The following is a 21,880-nucleotide window of genomic DNA, read 5'->3' on the forward strand; positions in this document are numbered from 1 at the left end:
TTTGTGACCCCATGGACTATAACGTGCCAGGCTCCTCTGCCCATGGGGTTCTCCAGGCGAGAATACTGGAGTGGGTTGCCATTTCCTTCTTCAGGGGATCTTTCCTACCCAGGGATCAATGCCACTCCTGCATTGCAGGCAGATTCTTTACTGTCTGAGTCACCAGGAAACCCCTTGGTTATCATCATATGTCCCACTAGGGAACCAGCAAGACCTTGCTTCCCACAGCCTGCAGAGTTTCAGGTCTAGTCCAAGGGTTGCACAGGCTAAGATGATGTGGGGTCTATCACAAGCATTCTTCTGGCTTGAGTAATATGGGATCCAATGACCCTGAGCATTCTTTACCAGGCCATCCTGGAGGCAGTGGTTGGTACAGCAGCGTGGTGTGATTCCCACAGCCCCTACAGAACCTGCTGCTCTGGATTCGAAAGCCTTTGCCTAAATAAGATATAAGCAGGATTATTGTAAGCTGGTTTTGTTCCCTGCAAGGGACAGAAATGCTGCTTAGATCAGCTTTATCTTATGGTGAAGAGGAGTTCAGGCACAGCTGGATCAAGGACCTCCAATAACACCACAGGGCATTACTACTGCCTCTCTTGGTTCAGTGTCCCACTGAGCTGGCATCTCCCTGGACATTGGCAGAAGCCATCTGCAGCCCCAGGCTCACACCCCTCCAGCTCAGGCAAGAAGTGGGTGGTCCTTTTCAAGCTAATGTCTCAGAGCTGACTCTTCCTGTTGCTAAATGTCAGATGATTCTAAGTGGTCAGGCCTGGGTTGGGGCCACTCTTGGGGGCTTTTGAGTTGGGAGTGCAGGTGATTCCCCAAAGGAAAACCCGGCTCTGGGACCTGAGGAGTCCCACAACCTGGGGATGCACCCTGATTGTTCGGGTCCTGGAATCTTGTTTGCCTGGTACTGACTCCATTCCCGACCCTGTGGGAATGGAGACCCCCAGAAATTCACTTTCCTTTCTCCAACCTCAGTTGACCCCTCTGTAAAGTGGATGCCTTCCTCGTTCTGAATGGTAAAATACTTACCTATTCCTTAAGTAATAATCTCTGCACCCATGTCATGCCTCTCCCGTGCACCAAGCACTGTGCCTGGCGTCCTGACTAGAATCTGTGGTACTGGGATCTGTGCCCATTTTACAGTTGAGAGCATAGAGGCACAGAGTGGTCACATGTGGCCTGGCCAGGGTGGCACAGACTGGACTGCACTTCCACGAGATGCCTCCTCCTCCGTCCAGGCCTTAGAGTCACCTCCTCGGAGACCCCACAACCTCCCTGCTCCCGGGGTCTCTGTCCTCCACTGTCTTCACATGTGTGTGTTCACCCCCCTGTTTTTCTCCAGCCAGGTAGGGATCGTATCATTGCAACACTGAACCCCTTTGTATTAGCGGCTGTCACAAATTGACGCAAACTTGGTGGCTTAAAACAACACAGATTTTTTTTTCTCTTCCATTTCCAGAGCTCAGAAGTCCAACACAGGTCTCTGAGCTGAAATCAAGGTATTGGCAGAGCCATGTTCCTTTCCAGAGGCTCCAGGGGAGAATCTGTTCCTTGCCCTTTCCAGCTTCTGGAGGCTGCCCACATTCCTTGGCTGGAGGCCCCTTCCTCCATCTTCAAAGCTGAAAATGGCAGGTCTAGTCCTCCTCATGTTGCATCTCTCCGACCACAGTGGGGAGGGTCTCCACTTTAAAGGATGCTGTCATTACACTGGGCCCACTTGGTTAACCCAGGATCATCATCTCCCATCTGAAAGGCCTCAACTTACTCCTATGTGCAAAGTCCTTTTGCCATGGAAGGTGACATATTCACAGGGTCTGCAAACCCACATGTCTCAGAGGGCTGTATTCAGGCTTTCTTTACTTGTAGCACAAACATCCCATGACTTCAGTTTCCATCCCCCCTTCCCTCATACAGTTCAATCTAATTCAACATAAACATTCTCTCCTTCTGAGAAGTCTGCCCTGTCTCCCTGGGCTGGGTCAGGTTGGCATCTTACATCACAGATTTGATTAGCGGATTGTTTCTGTCAGTTTCGCTGGGGGTAGTAAGTTGGGACCATGGGGAGTTAGGATGGGTGTGGGCCAGGAAACCTTAGGGCAGGCGGCTAGGGTAGGAAGCTGCTGCAGGCTGGGTCAGGGTAGAGAAGAGGGCACAACGGGAGATACTGGAAAGAGGGGCTCCGTGAAGAAGGCCATGACCTCCTTAAGGTCATGCAGTACAGAGCTTCTGGGTTCGGGAGACACGCCAGACTGGGAAGCAGAAGGCCACGGGCTGCTGGCCTCGGTTTCGAACCCACGCCAGGCCAACAATGGCCCTTTTATTTATACAGCTCAGGACTGGGTGGCTGAGCCATGGTAGGGTCAGGTCTCGGCCAAGGTCACCCTGTGCAGCCCCCGCACACCCTTGTTAAGAACACAGGGTCTCATTCGTGCCCCATTTCCCAACCAGGAGAGAACCCCCTTGGATGGTCAGAGGCCAAGGCCAGGTCAAGACGGCTGGTGCCCTCCCTCAGTGCTGCTCTGAAGTAATGTCTCCCCTGGCATTGGCTGGGAGACATGGGTCAGGCCAGGCAGCTAAGGTGGAGGACAGGGTCTGGGTGTGGTGTTGGCCACAGATCTCGTGCATGCAGAAGAGGGGTGTGGCTTTAGGGGGTCCTGCTTCTACACCTGGGGAGGGGGCAGATGCAGGAATGGGGGGCGATGAGGCATAGGTGGCCCTGGGAGATAACCAACAGCTCTCAATCGTTTGTTTTTCCTAAAAGCATTTTCCACTCCTTAAAGTTACACATTAATTTGTCTGTCTATGTGTTTTGTTGTCTATGACCTGGACAGACCACACGAGCTCACTGAGGATGGGAGTAGGTCTGCCTTAGTTAACCTGTTGCCCCAGTACCCTCAAACATCTTTGCCTCCAGGAGACTGTCACTAATTATTCCCCAGAAACACAAACACAAACTGTGTAGAGGGGCTGCACAGGGTCCATGAGATGTGGAAGTGCCCTGACAATTTTCTGGGGCCCCAAGGACTGAAAGGATCAGCCCAGAGTAGGAAAAGCATCCTTCTGCACTGAGGCCCCAGGGGGCTGCGTGCTTCCCAGCCCATCGTGCATTTTGGGAAACCAGGATTCCAGGTGGCAAAGGACAGAGAGCACTGACCCTTGGAGGGGAGGAGCAGGCAGATTATTCAGGCCACCTAAGGGGTTGTTGCAGGCTCAGGGTAGGAGGAGGGGCAAAGGCCAGGCACACAGTAGGCACTCTGGAAGATTTGCAGTATGATTATTGCTGTTGGCATGTTGTTGGGACCACTGGTGTGTCTGTATCTGTCTCCTCTCCACAGCCCCTCCCCCCCCCCCCACGTGCTCACACCCAGCTGTGCCCACCGGCTCCAGGGGCCAGGTGGCCAGGCGGGTGGCCTGGAGGGTTGGATTAGGGAGTGGCTGGGGCTGAGGTCCCCGGGTGTGTGGGAGGGGACGGGGAGGTCAGGCTACGAGCCCAGAGCACACTGGGGCCACGCCAGCCATCACATGCAGACCACGATGCGCAAGGCTCAGCAGACGCACTCTTCGTGGGTCACTGGCCAACTCGTCCCCCAAACGCACGGCGACACCTCGAACTCGAAGCCACGGGCCCGGCTCCCGGGTGGGGCCCCCGCCCCTCATCAGCTGCCGCCCACATCGCGAGCGACACTGCCCCGAGCCCCGCCGTCCCCGCGCCCCGCCCCGGCTGGCCCGCCCCGCCCCGCCCGCAGCCCGCGGGACCTTTATAGGGCGCGCCGGCCGCGCGCTGGAAGTGGTGCCGCCGCCGCCCTCCCTGCCGCCCGCCCGCCAGCTGCCCGCGCGTCCGACGCGGGGGTCGCCGCCGTGTCTGCGTTCGCCATGCGTCCCCGGGCGCCGGGGCCACTATGGCCGCTGCCCTGGGGGGCCCTGGCATGGGCCGTGGGCTTCGTGGGCTCCCTGGGTTCGGGGGACCCCGCGCCGGGTGAGTGGGGCGGCCGGAAGGGGCGGGCGGGGCGGGCCACCCACGTGGGCCTGCCGGGAATGCGGGCCGGGGGATAGGTCGGGGCGAGGCGGCGGTGGCAGCTGGGGGCAGAGAGCAGTGACCCGTGGTGACCCATGGCCACTGCAGGTTGAATGTGGGAATGCTTGGGGCTCCCCTCCCCCAGCCCTAAAAGACCTAAAGGAGGGTCACCAGGAGGTCAGGCGAGCAGATGTGACTCCTCACAATTTATTATCAAGAACTAGTCCCCAGGGCTGCTGACAGTTACTGAGTGCTCAGGGTCTGCCGCCTCCCTCCTGGAATCCACGCAGCAGCCCTACAGTGTGAGCACTCTTATGCCCGGTTTCCAGATGGGAAAACTGAGGCAAAGGGTCAGACAGCTTGTACGGGGCAAAGCGGATATGAACCTGGACTTTCCGGGTCCCAGTGCCCCAGAGAGGCAGGGCTGGGTGGTTGGACTCAGGATCTCCAGCCCGGGTCTCAGATCTTCGCTGGGTCTGGCGCAGGCAGACTTGTTAGAATCTCGTATCTGCCAGTTGTGGAGACGCCAGGGAAGTCACACCCCAACTCTGGGCCTCAGTTTCCCCTTTTATAAGGGGAGCAAAGATGCCGAGCTCCCCGAACTGAGCTGGTCCCTCGGAGCTCAGCAGTGCCTGGGAGCTCCTGGGATGGGGGCCCCGGCCACTCCTGCCCCCACTTAACGGTGCAGAAACTGAGGGCCATCTGTCCCCCCCACCCCACCCTGCAGCCCCACCCCAACCCTGCACTGAGGGGAGAGCCAAGCCCCCTCCCCGAAGGCCGCGTCCCCGGGGAGACAGTGAGCTCATGCAAGGGGAATGTTCCCAAGTTGGAGTGAGTAAGAGGCGGGCCAGGCGAGGGGGGGCTGCCAGGCGAGGGGGCTCCGCATGCCCTCGGGCGCTGTCTAGACAGAGGGCAGAGGCGGGAGAGGCGGCTCTAGGGCCCACTGACCCTGACACGTCCAGCTCCGGGTGTTTGACTGGTCGGGCAGGATGCCAGGCCTGGGCTGGGGGCCTGGAGCCATGGGGAGAGCTTGCCGGGAGGGGAGGGGGTTGGCAGTAGAGCCGTATGGGGGCCGGAGCCCAGAGGAAGGATCCCAGAAGAATCTGCAGCCGGAGCCGGGACACCTGTGTGGTTCTCTATCCCTCCGTCCCAGGTGGGAGGTGGATCATCCCCTTTGCAGTTACTGAGCACCAACTTTATGCATCCCCATGGGCCAGTAGCTGCCTGGCAGGCCAAGGCTTGGGTGTGGAAAGGAGCACCTGGGGGCACCTCTGGCCCTGTAGGAACTGCCCCTCTGTCCGCAGGTGGTGTCTGCTGGCTCCAGCAGGGCCGAGAGGCCACCTGCAGCCTGGTGCTGAAGACGGATGTGAGCCAGGCTGAATGCTGTGCCTCTGGCAACATCGACACCGCCTGGTCCAACTTCACCCACCCGGGGAACAAGATCAGCCTCCTGGGCTTCCTAGGCCTCGTCCACTGCCTCCCCTGCAAAGGTGAGACCCTGTGCGTCAGCAGAAGGCCGTGGTCTCTTGGTCAGAGGCGGCACAGGCAACAGTGAGCTTCCTGTCTTGGGGGCATGCGGGAGGTTGAGGCTGCTGGCAAGGGGATCCCAGACTCAGAGAGGGTTTGGGGGCCTTCGGGCTCCCAGGCCCTCAGCCTCCTGCAGAAAGGATTCCCCAGTTTGGTTTCCAGCCTCTAGGGTCTCACTCAGGGGGAGCCCTCTGCCCTGGTAGCCTTGCCCACCTTCACTCCACATGGTGGATAGACAGGCACACCTAGCTCCTAGAAAGGTGGATTCTCCCTGACTGGCCATTAGGGTTTGTGACCCCACACTCAGTGTTCCCAAACACTCATCTGCCCTTAACCTCGCAGGTTCCAGGGTCTGTGGTTAGGGCCACAGCTGTATGTTTAACAAGCATTTGCCTTCTGGACTGTGTTCTGTGAAATGCTGCCTCCTCCATGAGAGACTAGGAGCTCTTTTAAGGCACAGTGAATGAATAGGTCAAGACATAGTCTCGTTGGAGACCCTCTCAGCCCCCTGTGCAAGACTGAACCTGCAAGGACCCAGAGGGCGCATGGGGACATGACTTGAAGGAGGTGGGCTCTGGAAACCAGGGTGTTGTTGGATGATTAGGAGTTTGCCAGCTGGAGAGACCATGGTGGGGCGGGTGGGGAAGGGGGAGCACGGAGACCATGGCCTGGGATCAGACCCGAGTGGGTGGAGTCAGGACAGAGGTGCTGGATGGAAGCTGGAACTGAGGGCTGCAGACCTGCAGGCCAAGCCGAGGAGCCTGGCTGGCCGGCTGGGATGTGATTAATACCAGATCAGCCTGGCTGGGTGGTCCTGAACTCAACTGCCATGTGCCCTGGCTCCCTCCAGAAGCCCCTCTGGGTTTTAGGAGGAGGACAGACTTCAAAAAGTGCCTGGCCCAGGCCTGACATGGTCCAGGATGCCCTCCCCCACCTCATCTGGCCCTGGCAACAGGAACTCAGCCCTGCCACTTCTGTTCTAGCGTGCGTGAAGCCACCCGGGGGAGCGTTTCCAGATGTGCGTGTGGGCGGGCAGCACAGGAGGCACCCAGGTGCAGTCCACATGCCCTGGCAGGGAGACATGAGGGGCTCTGGCTGGCCTCTAAAGGAGCTTCCATCACTGTATGCTCACCCTGTAGGGTGGAGTTCCGGATTAGCCTCACTGTTACACTCAGGGCAACTGAGGCTGAAACTTCAACTCGAGCTCAGAGACAGACCCAGACCCACAAATCATGGAGCTGGGGGGTCCATCTGGTCTGGCCTGGAGTTCTCACGCCTAGGTGCCCTGGCTCTCCTCAATTCACAGCTGTGATGGGGCCTCAGTTTCCCACTTTGGTGTGTGTGTGTGTGTGTGTGTGTGTATATCTATATATATTTGTTCAGTTGCTCAATTATGTCGGACTCTGCGGCCCTGTGGTCTGTAGCCCGCCAAGCTCCTCTGTCCATGGGATTCTCCAGGCAAGAATATTGGAGTGGATGACCATTTCCTACTCCAAGGGATCTTCCCGACCCAGGGATCAAACCTGCATTTCCTGTGTCTCCAGCGTTGGCAGGCAGTTTCTTTACCACTAGCGCCACCTGGGAGGCCCCTTTGGTAAAATGATGACAAAAGAGCACCACCTTGTGGGGGCAGGTGGGAGGCTGTACTGGGCCTGGGAGGCGAAAATCAGGCTTTCGTGGGGCCGGGGTGGGGGCGAGGAGCCAGAGAGAGATTTATTTCCCTACCTGAGAAATGGGGTTGCGGGGGGCGGTAACCCTGTTTCGAGGGCTCGAGCTGTGCGAGGCCCCCTCCTCAGGAAATGAACCTCAGACCAGGCCAACACCCCGCCCTCCCCGACGCTTCTTCAGGGGAGGTCCTGGCAGGCGGGAGGAACAGACGCTGCCCATCCTCCCCAGCCCCGCGCCTGGACGGGGTGGAGCCCCCCGGGCTGACGCAGCCGGTCCCCCGCCGGCCTTCCCAGAAACGCGCGTAAATCAGGGAACAGACGTCAGCCTGAGCGGGTGGCCCAGCTGCGGAGCGAGAGCCGGACTGGGGGTGAAGCCTGTTCCTCCCAGACCCCCAGATTCCCGACAGAGACCCCTCGCTTCCGCCCACACTGAGCCCTGTACCCCGACAGAGGCCCGTCCCGCGAAAAGCGTCGAGTCCTAGTCCACTCTGGAGTGGCTGAAATTCCCCGAGACCCCAAATCAGTTTCCTCCCCCGTGAGCCCCTTCTTCGGACCGCCCCTCGCTCCGGTCCGGCCTTTATCCGTCGGAACAGGGAGCGAGGGCGCTGGGCCTCGGAGGACCTCCGGCCTCGGCCACGCGCCGCAGCCCACGCGTGCGTGTCCTCTGTCCACAGATTCGTGCGAGGGCGTGGAGTGCGGCCCCGGCAAGGCCTGCCGCATGCTGGGGGGCCGTCCGCGCTGCGAGTGCGCGCCCGACTGCACGGGGCTCCCGGCGCGCCTGCAGGTCTGCGGCTCTGACGGCGCCACCTACCGCGACGAGTGCGAGTTGCGCGCCGCGCGCTGTCGCGGCCACCCGGACCTGCGCGTGATGTACCGTGGTCGCTGCCGCAGTACGTTGGGGCGGAGCCTTGGGGAGGGGCGGGGCCACCGGGCCTGAGCATCCTGTTAGAGGCCGCTGCCGCAGCGCGTGGGGGTGGGTCACTGGCAGGAAGGGGCGGGGTCTATAATCCAGGGTGCTTATTACAGGTCTCGTAGATTTGGGTGCGGCCCATGGTAGGCGGGGCCTAGGTGTGAGCTCGTGGGCGGGACCTATAGTCCCAAGAGAGTATCACAAGCTCAGGTCTTGTGGGATCGGGAATGGGGAAGAGTAGGGTACAAGTTTGGAAAGGGGGCTTCTGGGGCCCCTATGGGGTGAGAAATACGAGTATGAGAGTCAGAGGAACTTATTGGCGCAAAGTGGGGAAAGATTGACCGTAGATCTGGGGCGTGGCGTGGTTCGTGGAAGGGGTGTGACTTCGGTACACCAAGGGGCGGGTCTAAAGGTGGGACCAGTGAGTGGGCGGGACATTGGAAGGGGTGTGGCTTCTGGTGCAGCAAGGGGCTGGGGCCTGAAGACCCCGCCCTGTCCGGAGTCGCGCTTTTTACCTGTCCCCACGCCCCACCTGCAGAATCTTGCGCCCACGTGGTTTGCCTGCGGCCACAGTCGTGTGTGGTGGATCAGACCGGCAGCGCGCACTGCGTGGTGTGTCGCGCGGCGCCCTGCCCCGCACCATCCAGCCCCGGCCAGGAACTCTGTGGCAACAACAACGTCACCTACCTGTCCTCCTGCCATCTCCGCCAGGCCACCTGCTTCCTGGGCCGCTCCATCGGCGTGCGCCACCCGGGCAGCTGTGCAGGTGCGGCACGCAGAGGGGAGCAGCGGGGGGGTCTAGCCCCCAGCCCCTCTCCGCGCCCGCATTTCTCTTTTGGTCCCTCCCACTCTGCAGGCGCCCCCGAGCCGTTAGATCCTGAGTCCGAGGAGGAGGAGGAGAACTTTGTGTGAGCCTGCGGGACCGGCCTGGGCCTGGCGTTCAAGGCTTCCCCATTTTATTTATTGCCACAGCAGAGTCTATTTATGTCCAACGGACACCCCCAGAACCTGGACAGGGACCACTGTGGGAGCCCTGGTGCCCCTCGACGATATCTTGGAAGGACTGGGGAAAAGAAGCCTGGGAGCAGGCTGGTGGGTGGGTGCCCAGCCCCCAGCCCCCACCCCAGGTACCCTATTGCCCAGGAGGACCTCAAACTTATGCTCCCTTGGGGATCACTCTGTTAATTGTCGCTGCCACCAAGAGGTCTAGGGATTTCCTGCCAGCAATTAATGAGGAGGTACCCTGGCCTTCTAGAACAGGGACCAGGGGGTGAGAGGGGGTTCACAGCCTGGGTGTGAATAGATGAGCTTCAGAACATGCCCAGACCGCAGACAGATCAAGGAAGCAACCACTGTCCGCCACCAGTCCCAGGGTGACCAAGGGACTTACCTTCCGCCTTCCTCACCCATTTCCCAGCATGTCCCTGGGGGATGGGGGTGCCATCTGTGCCTCCTGACACAGGCCTTGGGCGTGGAGAGGCATCTGCTAGAACAAAGCAGGCACCATGTCAGGTGGGAGGGACCCGGTGGGGCCTGTGAGGCCCTGCTCACCCACTGGCCCAGGGTGGGGCGTATATGCCAAGACCCGCTGCATACCTGGCATCCTGGAGCCGTGTGTCTGAGGGGCACACCGGTGCCTGCTACCCTATCCACAGGTGGCGTTCCCTGTATCTTGCCCTGGCCTCTAGGCCCAGTTCCCAGCTGAACCCTCCTTGCCTGCCAGCTGGGTTTCCTCCTGCCACCTGGACTGTTGCTCTTTGTCACCTCCCCATGCCCATCTGTAGGCCAGAGGTGCAGACCCAGAGGGGGAGGGGCGTCCAGTGGGGCAGGAGCACAGCTCCCCAAGGTGGTGGTGCTCATCCATGTCCTTCACTGCCTCCAGGAAGTGCCTTACCTGTGACACCCAGAAAAGTGCCCTTTAGTAGTGGGTTCGCCCAAGCCCGCCAACAGGGCAATCTCCCCCGCCCTGGGGTCCTGCCTTACCTGCCAAAGAAATAAACACTGAAAAAGCCACTGTGGGTGTTCAGACCTTGTTTTGCTCTCCTCTCTCTGAACCTCTGTGTCCCCCCACTTTGGGAGGGGGTTACCAGCCTGGGGTGCTGTGGGGGTTTCTGAAAGCATCCAGAAGAGACACAAGTGCATGTTCTTGGGGCAGGTGCTGCCTACTTCTGGGCCTCAGCATCCAGCTTCAGCTGTGGGCAGTAGCAGGCATAGAACTGAGGCAGGTGGCATGGGGTTGGGTAGGAGAGTCTTGGCCTTTATGGGGAAGGGGAGGAAAGGAACGGGGTCTTGGTGGCTTAGGGAAGCCCCAAGAGGCCACTTGGTTTAGGGTCCAGAAATGGCGGTTTGGCCTGGAAGGGTTGGAGGTGCCCTAATGACACTGACATGATTAGTAAAAGCACTGGGCTGGGGCTCACCCAGCCTTGCTGCCAGCCAGGCACCATTTGCCTGAAGTTCTTTTCGAGGATCAGGCTTAACACGGAGGTAGGCCAACCTGAGACCCCACTCTCTCCCAGCCTTGGTTTCCCCATCTGTGAATGGGTCTGGCCGGAGGGCAGAGGAGTGGCTTTCTAGGCAGGGGCCAAGGAGGCCGGGAGGCTGTCCCCAGCCTGGGCTGTGAGGCGCAGATGGGAAACTCCAGGGGGGTCAGTGTGGGGAACGGGAGGGAGGGTGGTGAGGAGTCCAGGTCCTGTGGCTCAGGGTCCCTCAGAGAGAGGGTGGCAGAGCTGGAGCCTTGACCATTCAGAGGCCAAGGAGAAGCTGAAGGGCATGTGGGTGGACCTTGAGGGCAGACCATCATATCTGTGAGTCAGTTAACACTTTATTGTTATTTTGCCCTTTAGTTGGGAACTGATGCCCCCTACCTGCCCTGACACCAGGCTTCCTGGAGTTTAAGGGCTCATGGACCCTCTGCTCCAGCCTCGGAGTTTTCCAGGCCAGAGCTATTTGTATCGTTTGCCATCTTGGTGGTGTACCCGGTGCTGCTGTGGTTCAGACAACGCCTGCCGGCCCCCCGTGGTCCTGGGCTGGGGGCCACGCTGGCCATGCCGAATCACGTCCCTGATCCAAGTCACGAAGGCGGACACCTGTGTGTACACATCGGGTGTCTTGGGATCCCCACACCAGAGGCCAGAGAAGGAGACGAGGCCATAGGCCCGATTTCTGCATACCAGGGGTCCTCCAGAGTCCGCCTGAGGGTGGAGGCAAAGGTGAGGTCAGGGGTCCCTTGCTGGGCCTCACTTTCCTTAAAGAAGCTAATATATGTAGATCTGATCTGGACCTTCTCTACCTCAAAACCCTTTTATGTCCCATGGACAGTCCCCAGAGCTTGGGCTGGGACCATGGCTCCCCAGTGCTCTTAGAGCAAAGACTAAACACATCATCTCAGCCTTTAGGGCCTAGAGAAGCCAGCCCCCATCACTCATCTGCTCTCCTCTCCCCGAACTCATTTGGTTTCAGCCAGACATGCCAGCTGTTTCTGCAGCAAACTGAGCTCCAACCTCTGTGTGCTAAGTTGCTTCAGCCTTGTCCAACTCTTTGCAACCCTATGGACTATAGCTCTCCAGGCTCCTCTGTTCATGAGATTCTCCAGGCAAGAATACTGAAGTGGGTTGCTGTGCCCTCCTCCAGGGGATCTTCCTGACTCAGGGATCGAAGCCACGTCTCATATCTCCTGCATTGGCAAGGGGGTTCTTTACCACAAGTGCCACCTGGGAAGCCCAAGCTCCAACCTCTAGGCTTTTGCCTATCCTTGAGACCCATTACTGCCCCCTGCTGGACACTCCTTGTATACCACACAAGTCTATAGCTCCTTGTGCAATGCACAACCTGCGCGACTACACAGCAGCCCTGTGACTGGTCTGTCTGCCTGGCATGTCTCCCCTCAGACATTCTCAAGGCTCCTCCAAGTCTCGAAAGTACTGTCCTCAGAGAGGCCTTCCTGAATACTCACCCTAAAGTCCCTGCTTCCTCCTCTCCCCAGACCTATCACCCTAATTTTCACCTGGAATCAGCTCTGACCCAAAGAAATATGTCCTATTGGTGTGACCATTTTACAGACGGAGAAAGTGAGCTCCTGAGAAGTGAGATGACTTTTCCAAAACCATATGTGTAAGAAGTGGCTCATCTGGATGTGGACCCGGGCAGTTGGGCTCTAGAATCTGAACCACGCACTTTGGCTAGAACAAAAGACACTCCCCTGCTCCCAGTCTGGGCTGTGTTTCTCCCTGGGCATCAGGCCCAGGTTTGCCATTAATCCATACAAAGGCTTAGGAGCAGAAACGCCTTCCTTGAGATCTGGACACTGCTTTTAAAGACACAAATCTGTAGTCCTTTGTGCAGTGCACAACCTGTGCAGCCGTACATGGCAGCCCTGTGACCCTGGGGGCTCCCTCCCCTTCCCAGGCCTCACCAACTGGTTAAAGGTGAGCAGGGACTTAGTTGCCCAAGCTCTCTGACCAGCTCTGACCTCTCTGAGGGCCTCAGTTTCCCTACACAGCAAGCAGGCAGGACTGAGAGTGAACATCTCACCGAGCAGAAGCCACGTCGCCGGCGGTCCCCACTGTGGGTGCAGAGCATGGCAGGGCTCAGCTGCCCCTTCCAGGAGCTGTTGCAGGCGTCCAGCTCCAGCACGCGGACCTCGGCTTCCATCAGCCCAGGCGGCAGTTCCTCGAAGTCGGACACGGAGCCCCAGCCAGCCACCTTGCAGCGTGTCCCAGCCCGGGGAGGCCTGGCGCCCCTTCGCGGCAGTCCCAGTAGTCCCACTGCAGGACCCAGGGTGGCAGAGCTGTTCAGCTGCAGGGGCGGGAGGTGCAGGGAGGTTAGGCCTGCCTGCAGCTGCCCCCTGCCACCCCTTCCTGTCTACCTTTCCTCGTCTCTTCCTGTCCTTGTGGAGAGAAGTCAGTTGCAGCTGTTGTTAGGCTGTCAGAGGGCCCGGCTGCTTCTGTCACCTTGGGCCCCTGCTCATCAGACCTCACCAGCCTCCATGCTTCCAGTCTCGCCCCCGCAGCTGCCCAGGGGTCCTGCTAACCAGCATCTTCTTCCCTGCTCTGAGCTCTCCTCCGTGCCCATTGCCCTTAGGACACGGGGATAAAAAACCTCTTGGCCCATTAGTTTGGCCCTCCCCTCCTCCCACCTGCACACTTGCTCACACTGTAACACTGTACCCCCTGCTGGGGGCACCTTTCCTATCCAGCTTTTAGGACTCAGCTTAGACACCACTTTCAGGAAGTCCTCCCAGACTGCCAGTCTAGGACAGGTGCCTCCTCTGGGCTCCCATGTGCTCCTGTCAAGGCTGATTTACTCAGCTGCCACCTAGTTAGACTGGGAGTTCAGAGGGAGCCAGGCCAGGGCTGTATGTTCATGGCTGTGTATTCATGGTTTCCTGGCACACAGATGGCACTCAATCAGCAGTTATGGAATGAACAACTGGGACCCCTGGTTTGGGTGTTCACTCCCTGATCTTGGGTGCATCCCTGATCACCCCTAGCCTCAGTTTCCCCGTCTGCACAGTGGGCTAGGTGAATTAGAGCAGGGGTTCCAGGCTACGGGGTTTCACAGAGGAGCAGAATTCATATGCCAGCTTTGGCTGCCAACACTGGCTGCCCACATTATATTTTGCCAAGAAAACCCCACACCCTAGACCCTCCTGTTCCCAGGGTTTCATTTTTGTTGTGTTGAATGTCCCCTCTGTTTGATTTTCACCCATTTCAAGGGCAGTTTGGGGATATTCTCCCTTTAAATGGCAGCTCCGTAGTCCCTGGGGTTGAATTTGGGGCCCCCCAGGTGGGGGCTGTGGGAAGGGTGGTCCCCCAAGCAGGAAGGGCCATGTGAGGTCCAAATAGAGGCACATGTGCGGGGAGGGAGGAAACCCCCTGGAGGGCCTGAGGGGGCAGGGATCAGGGTCTTTGATGGCCCTACAGTCTCACTGTTTCAACGTGAATGTTGAGCATCTGCTGTGTACCACAACTCACCACAGACGAGATAAAAATCCCCGCCCTCAAGGGCAGAGGTGGAACCAGTGGTACAGGTGCTTCCAGAAGGTGTGGGTGGTGCTGGACACAGAAGAGGGGATGGGGTGAGAAGGGGGGGAGCCAGGCGCAGCCGAGAACTGGAGGTCATTAAGGGAGGCTGCCTGAGAAGGGGACAACTGAGCAAAGACCTGAAAGCCACATGGAGTCTGGGGAACATGGGCTGGGCAGGGCCACAGCCAGCGCAAAGGCCCGGGGGTCAGAGCCTGTTGGGGTGCTGACTGCTCAGCAAGCAGCAGGCCAAGCGGGCTGTGTGGGTGTTCCAGCGGGCAGTGGAGGGAGTGACTTGACTCATGGGTGCTCACAGACGCTCACAGGCGCCTAACAGCTGTTTTTAAACAAGTCAGGCCATGGTAAGGGGAGGGGTAGGGACAGGTCCGACCTGCACCGAGGGCCCGATCCCCACGCAATGGGTCACCTGCAGCAGACAGATGTCACTGGTGTGCGTGGTGGGCTGGTAGTCTGGGTGCGTGATGACAGCGGAGATGCTGAACACCTGCTGTGTGGCCTCCTTGGTGCGCAAGGCATGGGCCCCCAGCACTACCAGGCCTGTCCCGGGGTCTCTGTGGGGGGAATGGGCGGGGAATGTGAGCAAGGCTGAGGTGAGGGCTGTCTCACACAGGCTCAGTCTCTCGCCTCCTGGGAAGTAAGCCCATGCCATCCTCCTGCCAGCTTGTGATGATAAATGTTGAGTTGATCACCCTCCCGTCTCAATTATGGTATTAACTCCAATTGCTGCAATATATATATATTTTTTTTTTTTTTTTGACCACTCCATATTAGATGTGGCATCTTAGTTCCCCAACCAGGGATCAAACCCATGGCCCCTGCAGTGAAAGTGTGGAGTCCTAACCACCGGATCACCAGGGGAGTCCTGCTGCACTATTAATTTGAATACTTATTATAACATTATACTTCAAATGAATATAACACTCATTATATTTATTCTAATTCCCATCTGGATTATAGCATTGCCTCTAATAATTTCAATATTAATGTTAGTAATTATTGTATCAATATACTCAGAATGAGGGCTTCCCAGATGGCGCTAGTGGTAAAGAACCCGCCTGCCAATGCAGGAGACGTGAAAGACTGCGATTCGATCCCTGGGTTGGGATGATCCCCTGGAGAAGGGCATGGCAACCCGCTCCAGTATTCCTGCCTGGAGAATCCCATGGACAGAGGAGCCTGATGGGCTACAATCCGTGGAGTCTCAAAGAGTCAGACACGACTGAAGCGACTTAGTATGCATGCAAGCACACACTCAGGATGAATGCAACGGTTGTAACCTCTGCTTATGGTCATGGCTGCCGGTCCTTCCCTACTTCTCCTGCCCCTTTTTCTCTGTTAACTCCCCCTGCCCAGCTGAGAGGCCCGTCTGCACAAGCCCCCCTCCACCCCCCTGCCCACACCAGTACATGCCCTCATCCCAGGCTCACCGGCCGCTGAAGCAGTGGGCAGCCGACACAACCCAGCGGGCCCTCAGCAGGAAGCCCCCGCAGTGGTGCTGGCCCTGGAACTTCACGGATGCCATATAGGGCCGGGAGTGGGGGGTCACCTCGTGGCCCCCAATGATCTGTGCCCCCCAGGAGCCTGCAGGCAGGGTGGGTGGCCTGTCAGGGGTGGGGCAGGATGGGGAGGGGGTCAGGCTGGGGGGAGGCAGGAGAGACAGAGATGGAAAGAGAAGACCCTGGAGTTTGCAGAGTGGGGGGCCAGACTCCCTAAAACCTGGGGCTGGGACTGGGCCTCCTGCCCGCCCCCAAGCTGCAACCCGAGAGAAGCAGCCATGCAGGGGGCTGGGGCTTCCTGGGTGGGTCCCTGTGGGCCTCTGGCAGGCTTGGGTGGAATACTTGGGGGTCCTCACCTGGGGGCCTCATGGGCAGTGTCAGGACAGCGGTCACAGTCAGCAGCAGGCGGCCCCAGTCCCCCACCCCGGGCCCCATGGCTGTCACAGGCAGGTGTGTCCCTGGAGAGCTCAGTGGGCCGCACCCCTCCCAACGTCCAGGAAAAGGGAAATGGGGCTGTGGCCTGTGGTCGGAGGCCCCGCCAGCAACGGCCGGTTCTGAGCCAGCACTTTAGAAAACCCAATGATTCTCCTGCATTGGGGTTGTTGATGACAATCATAATTGCCCAGGAGACCAGCAGTGGAGGGGTGTGAGGGCTCCAGGGCCCTGTTGTTCACCCAGAAACCAAGTAACCAGTAACCTTCACCAGAAAATGCTAAGCAGCCGGCAGCACTGCAGCCTTGGCCACCCCTCCGGGTTGGGGGCCAGCTCACCAGATGGAGGCAGTCCCGCCTCAGCCCTGCTGGTCACTGTCTCCGGCCTCAGTCTCCCCATGTGCAATCCCAGCCCCAGAAAGCCCTGTGATTCCTGCTGCCTTTGCTGCATTTTTGAGCACCTACTGTATACCAGCCTCTAGTAGGTGCTAGAGGTGGAGCGTAATGTGACAAAGGCCCCCACACCCTTGGTGCTAACGTTTCTCCCGGTTGACGGTGTAGATCCGCTGATCTGGGCTCACAACGGAAGCACAGGGCCTGGCGGTCAGATAACACCAAGCTAATCGGGTTAGTTCAGGCCCTCAAAGGTGGGGCCAAGGGGCAGGGGCTCCTCCTGTGGGCACTGGGGAGCCAAGGAGGCCTCAGAGCAGGGAGGGGGTGGCAGGGCCTTGGTGAGCCTATGGACATATAGGTCAGAGACCCTGTGCTGCCCTGGGGAGGCTTTGCTGAGGCCCCGCTAATGTGGAGACGCAATGAGAGGTCTGGGAGGCAGGTTAGAATTCCAACATGGGCTCATGGAGCTGAATCCAGGGGTGGGCAGGGTTGGTCCCTTTGGAGGCTCCTGGGGAGCACTGGCTCCCCCCTTTTCCAGCTTCTAGAGGAGCCACATCCCTGACTTGCAGCTCCTCCCTCCATCCGCACAGCCAGCAGCGCAGCATCTCCTGTCTCTCTGCCTCTGATCCTCCCCTCTGCCTTTTATAAGGACCCTGTGATGACACTGGGCCCCCTGGGGAATCCAGGGTCGTTCCCATCTCAGGTTGTTGCTGTTCAGTGGCTCAGTCATGTCTGACTGTGACCCCATAGACTGCAGCAGCAGGCCAGCGTCCTCTGTCCTTCACTATCTCCTGGAGTTTGCACAGATTCATGTCCATTGAGTCAGTGATGCTATCTAACCATCTCATCCTCTGTCGTCCCCTTCTTCTCCTGCCCTCAATCTTTCCCAGCATCAGGGACTTTTCCAATGAGTCAGCTATTCGAATCATGTGGCCAAAGTATTGGAGCTTCAGCTTCAGTATCAGCCCTTCTAATGGATATTCAGGGTTGATTTCCTTTAGGATTGACTGGTTTGATCTCCTTGCTCTCCAAGGGACTCTCAAGAGTCTTCTCCAACTCCACAGTTTGAAAGCATCAATTCTTTGGCACTCAGCTTTCTTTATGGTTCAACTCTCACTTCCATACATGACTACTGGAAAAACCATAGCTTTGACTAGACAGACCTTTGTCAGCAAAGTGATGTCTCTGCTTTTTAATACGCTGTCTAGGTTTGTCATGGCTTTTTCCCATCTCAGGGGCCTTAACTTAATCTCACCTGCAAAGTCTCCTCTGCCCCATGAGGTGACATGTCCACAGGCCCCAAAATGAGGACAGGGTTGTTGTGGGGCTATATTTAGCCAGCCTCAGTCCCCTGTGTTAATTACTATGCTGCACAAGCTAGAATCAAGATTGCCGGGAGAAATATCAATAACCTCAGATATGCAGATGACACCACCCTTATGGCAGAAAGTGAAGAGGAACTCAAAAGCCTCTTGATGAAAGTGAAAGAGGAGAGTGAAAAAGTTGGCTTAAAGCTCAACATTCAGAAAACGAAGATCATGGCATCTGGTCCCATCACCTCATGGGAAATAGATGGGGAAACAGTGGAAACAGTGTCAGACTTTTTTTGGGGGGGCTCCAAAATCACTGCAGATGGTGACTGCAGCCATGAAATTAAAAGACGCTTACTCCTTGGAAGGAAAGTTATGACCAACCTAGATAGCATATTCAAAAGCAGAGACATTACTTTGCCAACAAAGGTCCGTCTAGTCAAAGCTATGGTTTTTCCTGTGGTCATGTATGGATGTGAGAGTTGGACTGTGAAGAAGGCTGAGTGCTGAAGAATTGATGTTTTTGAACTGTGGTGTTGGAGAAGACTCTTGAGAGTCCCTTGGACTGCAAGGAGATCCAACCAGTCCATTCTGAAGGAGATCAGCCCTGGGATTTCTTTGGAAGGAATGATGCTAAAGCTGAAACTCCAGTATTTTGGCCACCTCATGCGAAGAATTGACTCATTGGAAAAGACCCTGATGCTGGGAGGGATTGGGAGCAGGAGAAGAAAGGGACGACAGAGGATGAGATGGCTGGATGGCATCACAGACTCGATGGACGTGAGTCTGAGTGAACTCCGGGAGTTGGTGATAGACAGGGAGGCCTGGTGTGCTGCAATTCATGGGGTCGCAAAGAGTCAGACACGACTGAGCGACTGAACTAACTAACTGACTGATTGTTATCACCCGTGGTACTGACAAGGAAACTGAGGCACAGCCTTGAAAGTGGCAGGGTGAGGGTAGAACCAGCTGGTTTGGAAAGAAACATGGCATTCAGGCACCTGGATCTCATCACAGAGAGGCTCACCAACCAGGCAAGCAGATGTGAATTTTTTTAATTAATTAATTTTTGGCTGTGCTGGGTCTTCATTGCTGCGTGGGCTTTCTCCTGTTGTGGTAAGTGGGGGCTACTCTTCAATTGCAGTGTGGGGGCTTCTTATCGCGGTGGCTTCTCTTGTTGCTGAGCAGGCTCTAGAGCACAAGCTCAGTAGTTGTGCATGGGCTTAGTTGCTCCATGGCTTGTGGGCTCTTCCCAGAGCAGGGATCAAGCCAGTGTCTCATGCATTGCAAGGTGAATTCTTAACCAGTGAACACTGGGGAAGCCTGGGCACATGATTCTAGGCCACTAAGTTTGTGGTGATATGATAGCAGCTGCAGGAACCATCAGGCCTTGAACACAGAGCAAAGTGGGAAACAGGGTCCACGTGGAAGTTGTTTCCGGGGTCTAGGCCAGGCTGGACCCTGTGCTTCCCCGGAGGTCAAAGCAGCTGGTAGGGGATTATTCCTTAGGTGACTTCAGTGGCTCCTGTCCACTGTGGGGCCCTGGGATTGGCCTGTCACAGCTGTGCTCCCGTGTCGGTCACTTCCCCCAGCCACACGCCCCAGGGTGTGTGGGACTCATGCAGTCCTAGAGAAACCCAAGGCTGTTGGAATTGTTGCTGTCCCCATGTTACTGATGGGGTAAACAGAGGCACAGAAAGGTCAAGTGCTTTCACCAAGTTTGCACAGCGAGGGAGCGATGCGCCAGAGTTGCAGCCTCAGACTAGCTCGTGCTGTCTCTGCCAGGGGCCAACTCTGCCCACAGCCTGGAACATTTCCTTCTTTTCTGGTGAGAGTTGTGAAACCAGCAACCGTCCTTCAAGGATCCGAATAACCAAGCTTGCTGAAATTCTAAGGAACCTCCTGTGTGGGGCTCAGTGTTTCCATTTCCTAAACCAAGCACCATAGAGAGGAGCCTGGCTGGTCTGGGGCTGCACAGCAGAGGGTCTTGAAACCAGAACTCTGAGACTTGAAGGGTCTTTGCATGGAGGATTTGGTGGCTTTCTAAGTCACAGCAATGATGGTGATGATGATGATAATGATGAGAAAACTCCCTTTACTCCCCTGAACACTTACTTTTGTTGTTGATTTGTTGGAGCTTTTTATATATTGAGGAGGTTAGCTCAAAGTCAGCTGCTGAGCACCTGAGTAGGGCACACATGCAGTCGGTGTCTATCACCTTGCCCTGAGCGGGTCATGCAGTCAGCACTCAATAAGTGAACAGGCCCTTCCTTAGCCCAAATTAGCAGCAGAGGTTCAAGCAGTTAGAAGAGGAATGGAGCTTGGTCAGGAGCCCCTGAGAACTTGAGAAAAACTCAAAATCTTCCCAGTGAGCCCCCAGACACAGTGTTGAAGCCCAAGGACCCCACCCACCCCGACTTGGCCTCCATGTGTCTCAGTTTCTTCATCTGTGGATGGGGTTGGTGCTTGGCCTGGGGTACAGGCCATGCAGGTGTCAACTGGTGACGCTTACCCTTTACTTTTTTAACCCCTTTAACTCACACTCCAAGGAGATTGCTTCTTATTACTTGAAATGGGTGATGCTGCCTTAAGAATAAACAGCCCAGGGACATCACTGGTGGTCCAGTGGCTAAGGCTCTGTGCTCCCAATGCAGGGGTGCCTGGGTTCAATCCCTCGTCAGGGAACTAGATCCCCCATGCCGCAACTAAGACCCCAGTGCAGCCAAATAAACATTTTTTTTTTTTTAAAGAATAAACAGCCCAATCCACCAGCATCTTGTATGGCAGTCACTCCCCTGTGGGTGCCAGCCCAGCCAGTGAGGGGTTGTGCCAGACACAATTGCACTTCCCAGACTTTCTCCTGGACCTGCATCCAAGGACCTGGCAGAGAAAGGGATGTGTGGGTCTCAGTGTGCGGCACATGGGGGCCCTGAGCAAACCCATTCAATGAATGGGTCTCTGAAGCAGCAGGCAGAGACTCACCACTTCTCTCCACCTTGTCTGCCTTTTCAGCCTCCAGGATTTCTGCAGGGGGAAGATGGGTCACTGTTGGGGTCCCTAGAGCTGCCCCCACAGCTGTCTGGGCCTCAGTCTCCTCCTCTGAGGAGCAGGTGACCTGAGAGGATCTCTAAGGGTGTTGGCGAGAACTCAGCAGGGGGCTGGGTGTCCTGTGCACCCCTCATCTGTAAACCGCATGCTACTGCCACCACTCCTGCTGAGAAGATCAAAGGAGACAGCAGGAGGCATGCAGTCCTTCGCTCCATGAGTGTTTACTGAGCGCCCATTGTGAGCAGGCACTGGATATGGGAGGAAGGGGACACAGACCCCCGCTCTGGCAGAGAGCTGGGCGCGAGACACCACAGTGAGTGACATCATCAGAGGCGGAACTCAGGGGGGAAAGTGACTGAAGTTGGCAGGAAGCAGAGGGAGGAGAGTAGGATTTTAGGGCAAGAAGAAGACCCAGGAACACGGGGAAGGTGGGGAGGGGGCACCTGGAGGAGGGCCCAGTGGGTGAGCGGTGGGGCGAGCGGCAGGGGCAGGGGAAGGAAGGGCACTTCCAGGGCTCAGCTGGGCCTTCAGAGCCAGGCTGCAGGGCACTGGGAAGCTATAGAAGGTGCTTGAGTGGGGCAGGTTGGGGAAGACCGTCTGGTGAGAGTGGAGAGGAGAGAGGAGGCAGGGAGACAGGGAGAGGGCAGTGAAAGGAGGCAGGAGTAGCAGGCACAGGGCCTGAGCTAGAGTCAGGGCTGGGAGACATGGGGCAGCGTCTCTGACTCGGGAACAGGAAAGGGGTGGTGACTGGGGCCCATGCAGAGCCCAGTGTCAGACGCACTGAGATCCAGATGCCCAGAGGATGTCCAGTAATGGCGAGAGCTGTGAGGTGGGCATGCCTGTTTCATAAATAAAGTTTTATTGGCACAGGGCCACTTGATGCCGCAATCTACCGCCTCTGGCTGCAATGGCAGAGCTCAGTCCTTGCAACAGATCGGCCAGCCCGCAATGCTGGGAATATTTACTATCTGGCCCTTTACAGAAACAGTGCCAACCCCTGCACGAGTGTGAGCTGGGCCCTATTCCAAGTCCTTCA

General features: G+C 57.4%; 2 protein-coding genes across 3 annotated transcripts; one reads left to right on the top strand and one right to left on the bottom strand.

Moving 5' to 3' along the window:
- The first annotated feature begins 3,602 nt into the window (after nucleotides 1–3,602).
- Nucleotides 3,603–10,138, top strand: FSTL3 (follistatin like 3). Of its 2 annotated transcripts, XM_070374242.1 has the most exons (5): nucleotides 3,629–3,982; nucleotides 5,326–5,511; nucleotides 7,890–8,105; nucleotides 8,664–8,891; nucleotides 8,982–10,138. In XM_070374242.1, the coding sequence occupies exons 1-5, from the start codon at nucleotides 3,880–3,882 to the stop codon at nucleotides 9,035–9,037; spliced, it is 789 nt and encodes a 262-aa protein (XP_070230343.1). In that variant the 5' UTR covers nucleotides 3,629–3,879; the 3' UTR covers nucleotides 9,038–10,138. The 2 variants fall into 2 exon arrangements, with proteins under 2 accessions (XP_070230342.1, XP_070230343.1); XM_070374241.1 differs by having other exon boundaries at nucleotides 3,603–3,982; nucleotides 8,664–10,138.
- Nucleotides 10,139–10,939: 801 nt separating this feature from the next.
- Nucleotides 10,940–16,173, bottom strand: PRSS57 (serine protease 57). Its single transcript, XM_005909724.2, has 5 exons — nucleotides 16,019–16,173; nucleotides 15,594–15,747; nucleotides 14,573–14,717; nucleotides 12,656–12,919; nucleotides 10,940–11,316 (listed from the first exon to the last, which is right to left on the bottom strand). Exons 1-5 carry the CDS (start codon nucleotides 16,095–16,097, stop codon nucleotides 11,068–11,070), a joined length of 891 nt encoding a protein of 296 aa, XP_005909786.2. The 5' UTR covers nucleotides 16,098–16,173; the 3' UTR covers nucleotides 10,940–11,067.
- Between the last annotated feature and the right edge of the window lie 5,707 nt (nucleotides 16,174–21,880).

Source organism: Bos mutus, chromosome 7 (assembly GCF_027580195.1).
Source record: "Bos mutus isolate GX-2022 chromosome 7, NWIPB_WYAK_1.1, whole genome shotgun sequence".
NCBI lineage: Eukaryota > Metazoa > Chordata > Mammalia > Artiodactyla > Bovidae > Bos > Bos mutus.

Coding starts and splice junctions, on each gene's coding strand:
- FSTL3 (XM_070374241.1), top strand. CDS start 3,880: ATGCGTCCCCGGGCGCCGGGGCCACTATGGCCGCTGCCCTGGGGGGCC. Junction 5,512..7,889: donor CCACTGCCTCCCCTGCAAAG/GTGAGACCCTGT, acceptor CTCTGTCCACAG/ATTCGTGCGAGGGCGTGGAG. Junction 8,106..8,663: donor GTACCGTGGTCGCTGCCGCA/GTACGTTGGGGC, acceptor CCCCACCTGCAG/AATCTTGCGCCCACGTGGTT.
- PRSS57 (XM_005909724.2), bottom strand. CDS start 16,097: ATGGGGCCCGGGGTGGGGGACTGGGGCCGCCTGCTGCTGACTGTGACC. Junction 12,920..14,572: donor GTGACATCTGTCTGCTGCAG/GTGACCCATTGC, acceptor CCGCCCCTGCAG/CTGAACAGCTCTGCCACCCT. Junction 11,317..12,655: donor GGCGACGTGGCTTCTGCTCG/GTGAGATGTTCA, acceptor CTCCACCCTCAG/GCGGACTCTGGAGGACCCCT.